Source organism: Phallusia mammillata, chromosome 1, assembly GCF_965637545.1.
Source record: "Phallusia mammillata chromosome 1, kaPhaMamm4.hap1.1, whole genome shotgun sequence".
Lineage (NCBI taxonomy): Eukaryota > Metazoa > Chordata > Ascidiacea > Phlebobranchia > Ascidiidae > Phallusia > Phallusia mammillata.
Window position 1 is genome coordinate 20804630 of NC_137252.1, and position 7579 is coordinate 20812208.

Consider the following 7579-nt stretch of genomic DNA (forward strand, 5'->3'; position numbering starts at 1 on the left):
CATTCGTTTTTGCTTGCAAAAACAATTATATATGTAGATCAAATGATGTGTATAGTAAATTGGTAAATATTGTATAGAATATATATCATATACAATAGAAGTATATCAGAAAACCACCTTTCTAGTTATGGGTCCCCTTCCCTGAACACATCTTGATATCGCTCTGTTTTTTTTTCTGATTTTTTCCACCGAAGTTTGTCCATGCACTTTTGGCATGAAATATTTGGTGGATTTGGATGAAACTTTCACAGATTGTAGATATAGTTATGTAGATGTGCCATCTGGTTCGTTTGACTTAATAACCCTAGTATTTACCCGCTAGACCCCAAAATGTAAAACGTTTTTGTATGTTGCTGCGCACCACAAACGAAAAATTTCTGTGGTGTAACGGTATAGTATAGGCAACATAACATATGGTACATGTGTTTGTGCATTACTTGGTAGGCGTTTTGGACTTGCCAGTCAGAGGGGGTATTAACAGCCTTATGACGTCAAAACTGTTAAGGAATGTTGCTAATAACACCCCTAGTGGTCAGAATTTTAAACATTGTCCGATTTGGATAAAATTTTACATGACTGTTGATTAGTTCATTGTGGTTTCATATTTTATACTTTTGGGTGTTAAAACCCATCAGTTACCCCACTAACACCCTAAAATGGGTGAGTTTTTTAAACGGTGTCAGAATTAAGTGAAATTTGGACAGCTTGTGGAATTTGTCAATTGTTGTGTTTACCCCGTTAGCCCCCTAAAATGGGTGAAATTTTAAACACTGTCCGAATTAAATCAAATTTGGACAATTTGTTTATTTTGCTATAATAAGCTGACGATAGTTGTGTTTCACCTTGTAGCCCCAGTATTTACTCCACTAGCCCCCAGAAAGGGTTAACTTTTTTAAAAATGTCTGAATTTCATAAAATTTGGACAGTTAGTAGAATATGCCATTTTGAGGTGTTCATTGTTGAGTTTTACCATGTAGCCCCACCAATCCCTAAAATAGGTAAATTTTGCAAACAATTGCCGAATTAAATGTGACTTGTGTAGTTTCTATCTCACACAGCATGATTATTTCTGCAGACTTGTTTTCATCCTGTTTAAACTCATAGCACCAAAATTTATTATAGTTATTTCAAAAAATGCACTATTTACAACTTTGCATGTGTGGGGGACCTATGAGTTTCTGCTTGCAGAAACAACTAAAGGTATAAAATACAGTGGCTGATTTGGGACCCATTACGAAATAGGTCATAGTATATGTGCAATGGCAAGATGTGCTAAGCCACCCTTCTAGTTATTTACTGTTTTTTTGTAATTATACGACAATAATGATGCAAAAAGAATACGGACAAAACTTTTAAAGTTGGGTTAAGGCTAAAGTTGGTTAAGTTTTTCCTTAAGAATCTAAAAATAACCAGGATGTTTGTTTACCATAAATCCGCACAAACGCGCGTGTTGGGACCCAATCGTATGTGTAGATCAAATGATGTGTATAGTAAACTGGTAAATATCTAACAATGATTGTGCCCTATTTTTACTTTACCAAATCGCATGTGCATATGTGTGGGGACCCATTAGATTATGCTTGCAGAAACAATTATGTTATAAAGTGCCAGGAAAAAGATAGGAACCCAATGAAATGTAGGTGCTAAATATAGTAAATGGTATATGTGATACATCGTTAAATATGATGTAGTATATATAAACTGGCAATATATAGAAAAACCACTATTCTAGTTATTTTTGTAGAATGAGGGACTTAAATTAGTAGGTTGCATAAACCCTGACTTATTGTCTACCGATATGTTGTTATGTCTAACAAGTTTGCTTTTTATTGGCTTGATGCTGTTTTAGCTGAAATCAAGTTTCAATATCAAGGTCAAAGCATTTGTTTGGTCATAAAAGAGTACTTCAAACGTATTCAAATCAATTTTGCACATACAGTATTACTGGTGCGCAATTATTTGGATCAAGGAGACTTAAATGGCGGGTAATATAGCGCTTGAAGTACCAGGAAACCTTTCATTTACCGATGTTTTTTCCCTAAATTGACTTTTATTGTTTTTCGTCCGTTCTTTTCCTTTTATGTCTAATGCGGGTTTGTTTTACCCGCTAGGCCAGGGGTGGCCAACCCGCGGCTCGTCGAGCCGCATGCAGCTCTTCGCCTGGTTTTATGCGGCTCTTAAGTTGTTGTCGAAGTTTGGGGCCATTGTGTATATTTGGGTTAGTATGTGGCGATCTGGTACAAAAATCGTTAAATTTAAAGTAAAGCTTTAACAATTTTGCTTTTGAACAAACTTATTATCGTTATGGCCACAAACCATGCCTTAAAACTGCAACTTTATGTGGCAAATGGCGTGATTATGATGGCATATATTTAATTGTGAACAATGAATGGTTGCTCATTGTTGCGTACAATGCGAATGAGACACGAAGCAACAGCAATGTTTACAACAAATGTGTTCCAAAGTAAATAATGCTTCAATCCGTTGTTTTTCGGGTTATGACGAACGTTATATTCTATCGGCAATTTGTCTTGGGTTTGAATTGAGCGATTGTTGGTGGTGAATGCATTAATGACGATTTAGTTTCGCCACTTTGAACTTGGGGCACATGCGCGTTAGGTTTTTGGGGCGCGTGCGCGTTAGATGAAAATACCGCAAGTTTTTTCAGCAGGGAAAATCTTTTTAATAAACAATTATTGTCAAGTTAGCCTTCAAATTGGCAGTGAAAAAAGATTTTAGCAATTCACCGGAAATGAATCTCACCGCACGTTATTTACAGAATGAGAAAAAAGGGGTGTTTTAATTCATATGTTTTTGTTTGATGGATTCGTTGAAATGAGAGTTTTATGTGAGAGACAGTGTTTGCACTGACCATTTATTGTTGAAAATGACTGGCCCGTGGTCTGTACAAGTCAAATTGTGTCATTATTATGTTGGTGTGGGACATTTAGAATAGATCTGGCTATAAGCACAGGTCTCTGTGTGTGAGGAAGGGACGAGCCATTTAACAAATGTGCTTATGTGTATAATGTGGCCCTTTGTGGTAACACAATAAAAAATATGGCTCTTAGGCTTTGACCGGTTGGCCACCCCTGCGCTAGGCCCAGGTGTTTTTCAAATTTCTCCAGCGGTTTCCCAAAATTTGGAAATGGCTATTTTTTGGAATTTAAATGAAACACTTGCGGTTTCTTAAAACTACTTAGCGGTCACCCAAACTAAACCTTAAAAAAACCTGACTAGGCCTAAAAAAAGGCTAGGCTATCAAAGGCTATCAAAGTTTATTGGTTTCTTGAAAAATTTGCCACCATTTGTGTCCGCTGCCTTTTCATGGTCAACTAGCAACGCGACTATTTCCGATTAAGTTATTTCCTGGAATTACGCTTAAAAATCCTAGTTCAAACCAATTGCAACCGCGAATTGTACTTACATTTTTTGTTATTCGCTCTTTTGCAGGGCAGAGCTCAGTTGCTAAACATACTTCTCAACATTGCTGATGGAACGCATTTAAACATTTCATCCGAAAACACATTGGTTGTGCCATGCAGGGCTTTCAGGTTGGAACCATTCACAAATAAAACAGGACTTCTTACTGTTGATGGTGAAGCTGTTTCCTATGAGCCAATACAAGCAACAGTAACGCCAATTAAATCCCGAATTATGTGCAGTTCCTGTTAGAATTGTTTGCGTTTTCTTATTTATCTGAATCACGCACAATCACTGTTACTGTGCTATCTATGGGGCGCCATGGTGGAATAAACTAAGTTGAGGCAACTTAATTTATTCGACAACGGCGCCCCATAGCTGTCACGGATTTGCTTTTAACTTTATATTGCTATAATTAGCAATATTTCTGTGATGAAAAAAACGCAAACCATTTGTTAATTATCTGCAATTGAAGGGAATTGGTGACATAAATAAACAGCTTTCGCCATTCATTTTTCATTGATATCTATACTACGTAATCCCGAATGATTTGCATATATAGCGGACGTATGTTGTTAAATCGCGGATACAGCGCCTGGATGTTGCATTTGTTGGCCACAAAGCGGCTTAACATTTAAAACTGCTTCGTTTCAGTGTTATAGGTACCCTTTCGTGAAGGGGACATATATTGTTTTTGTCCGTATTTTGTCTAACGCTTGTTTGGTCATAAAAGAGTACTTCAAACGTATTCAAATTTACTCACCTGAAAGTTAGTTATCCAAATCCCCTCCGCTCTGAAGTTGGACTCCGAATGACCTAACGGTTCACCCACAATCCCTCGAAACCTTTTTTTTGAAAAAGGCTGTTCTGACTAAAGTACATGATCTAGATTCTAGAAGTTTCATGCTTTGTTGGTTGGTGCAATGTAAGGTATTCTAAAGAATTTTGTGACTTTTAGTTGGATTCATCCCTTGAAACCCAAATTTTTTGTATTTGCCTTTACCAGTCCTTTCATTAACAAATACCACCCCTACTGTGCTGGAATTTTAAATACTTTTGTAGTGGGTTCCTTGTTTGATGTTTAAAATTTTCGCCTTATCGGCCCTGTGGTTACCTTTACTGTCCCTAAAATGTGTTTAAGTATCTGTGCACTTGGTGGACCATCAAATCCCACGGAAGCGATTGGTTGGTTATGGTCGGCCGGCCTTACGCATGACCACGCGTGAAGCTAGGTTAGGTTCTCGCTGGGATAAACCTGTAACGTTTTCAGTTATTTGTATCGCAATGACGGACGTTGCATATAATTTTTGTGTACCAAAGCAGAGCCAGGGTTATGCACGACATGAGGGAAAGGGAGGAGATGGTTGCCGGATTAACGAGCCAGTTTACTTAGCGTGATACGAAACAACATCTCCACGCATACCCAGACAAACGCTGTTGTTGTCGAAAAAGATGTCGTTCGGCAAAAGGTTAAGCAGACGTAAATTGTTGGTATCTTTATTGCAGTAAACAACAAAATATTGCTTATGTCAAAGTGTCAAGTGTTTGTTTAATTGATTTGTTTTTCTTCTCGACTATTAATGCGAATGACATGAAGAAATGAAAAAAATGCTGAAGGTTTGTTTTTAGCGCCTGTTGGACCGTAACACTGCGCGAGGCGGCCTGGTGGTGATGGTCCACTTGCTGATCTTGAAATAAAAAATCAAACTTTAGAAAATCTCGAAAACGTCTGGCAATGTGTCGTAAACAAAACGATGAACGACCGCGAAGGTCAAAGGGTCATTGTCTGCATTACCATCGCAACGCAAGAGATTTCTGCAGAACTACATACACATATTGCACCTGTGCCAATGTGTTAGTGCTTTAACACTATCTCGGTTTTGTGACTGAATTAGCAAATATGTTTGTAATTTTTCTTTGGTGTTCAGAATTATTCGCATCATTACTTATTAACAGCCTACTGTTACTTATTAGGCTAGGCTACATACACATTTGTGGAAAACCCATTCGTTTTTGCAAGGCATAAACAATCATGTTAGTAGCCTAGATCAGAGAGTGAAAAGAGTAGCCTAAATTGTTAAATAGGAGATACAATATATAAATCGGCAATAGGCTAGGCCTATAGGCTATAGGAAAGCCATGTTTCTAGTTTTTCACTGTTCAAAGAATAATCCGCTCACAAGTCATTAAAACGCGATTGAAGATCTTAAACGATACTATAGACCACTCAGATTCAGAGATTAAACATCATGATTTATTTCAGTTTGTTTACATTTCTTTCCATTACGACAAATAGCACTTCACCCAAGTTCAAGCTATGTCACGACACGCTTTACAAAGGGGAATATTTCTTTCCTAAATCCATGCTTTGTAAGAAGAACTACAAACACCCTTTAGAACACAAATGCACTGTAGACGTGTTTAACCCGCCCAAAGGGGAAATTAAAGTTAATGTTGCCATGTGTCAGATATACACCACAAGCTACGAGTCGCATTACTATTTCTTCGGTGAAAAATGTTACACGAAAAATACAATTTCCACTCCCGCTCCTGGCACTTTTGAAGAATAAAAACGCAACCAAATTAAAATAGAATGCAAGTGGCCAACTAACAACGTGGGGTCAGTCAATAATGCTATAATGACCAAGTCGACTATTTATTATGATCGCATCAACAAAAAGATTTGCAGCGGTTGAGTTGAGTTTATTTCGCCGGGCAAAATCGTAGCAGCACAATTGCGCTAAAATATTCACCAGGCCGGAAATAGCTGCGCAATGTTCAAACGTTAAAAAGCGCGACAAAGATGACGGTGGAGGGATGGAAGACGCGCTGCAGCTACACCGTTATTCTAAGCGTTATTTGACGGGGACTCACGTCAGAGGGTGAGGTTGGCGCATTTGGACATCGAGACTGGGGGGCAACGGTTTGTTTGGGGATTATGTCAAACTGCAACGTTTACCAATGTTTTTGCAGTATAGGTGCTCGTAATTTCGTTTGGTCAGTTCCTTAAAACGTCGACTGTGCCATTACATATCCCATAGGCACCCACGAGATGATCCGGCATCACGGCGATTCCGCAAATCCACCTCGACGCCCCGAAATACCCGATCTTGGCATCAGCATTCACCACACTTTTGAATGTCCCAACGAGGTTGCATCTTGTTACTCCCCGCACGCTTTTTGTGCTGGAGGAATTACGATAATTATCGTTGTAGGCTACCTAAAAATTGTATCAACACAAAGAGGCTGGACACAATGCAACGTTCGCAGAAAGACGCGAGGTTTAATCCTGAACGAAGCTACTGATGCTTTGATAACCAGCATCACAAACATGACGAACGATATACACTACGTAGAGTGCCAAATTCACGGTCTAGGCTACTCTCTGCTGTCCCGTCAATATCCTGGCGAAATCATCAGCCAAGCACTTTAAGGACATCGAGCAGCAATTACAACATCCGACCTAACGACCTGCGAAGAAATCAACGGAACAATTCTACACAGCCTTCGCCACGGTAAACTTTTCGCTACAAGGCCACTAATCGAATACATCGACTCAACTGGAACAAGAATAGTCGGCCAATTATACCGCGATGGTTTTGTTTTTCAAAACGTCAAATTTCTTAAAACTTACGTAGCCTACCAGGACGAGTACTGTCATTCCGAATTGATGAAGAATTCATTGTATTCGACAATTACAAATTGACGCACGTGGACTCGAACGTCCACGAAATCGTACCAACTTTATCGCCAATCCATTTCAGCCATCAAACAACGGACTATCAATCCCCTTCATGGATGAATTTCCGAAATCGAGCAGCGGAATCGAGGATATGAGCAGCATGCTAATGACACTGACAGAAGTTCGATTACACAATGAACAGCTGTCACAATACACTAAGTTTTGATGTTTGGGTAAAATAGTGGTAGAGCATTGTAGTGTGGCGCCCAATTTAATGGTTGCCAAAAGCCTTCGAACACTGCACTAACGGCTAGCCACGAAAAACCCTAGTTTAGACGCGTTCGAGCACTGCTGTCTTTATTTAAAAACACTAAATAAAACTATACAATATTGGCAAATTCACTCCGCTGCACAAAAATCAACACAACTGAACAGTACGACAGCTGGGGAAGAACTCTCGTAACAACACGTGGC

General features: G+C 38.9%; 1 protein-coding gene and 1 pseudogene across 1 annotated transcript in view; both read left to right on the forward strand.

The window, feature by feature from the left end:
- LOC145232284 (sphingosine kinase 1-like) overlaps positions 1-3935 on the forward strand; it is a 52410-nt gene extending 48475 nt beyond the window's left edge. The window contains exon 11 of the mRNA XM_080096871.1: positions 3454-3935. Coding sequence (XP_079952997.1) covers positions 3454-3675 — 222 coding nt within the window. The 3' untranslated portion in view covers positions 3676-3935. The remainder of the gene's footprint in view (positions 1-3453) is intronic.
- A 2351-nt stretch (positions 3936-6286) lies between these two features.
- LOC145208931 (uncharacterized) lies at positions 6287-7331 on the forward strand (annotated as a pseudogene).
- Positions 7332-7579: the final 248 nt, after the last annotated feature.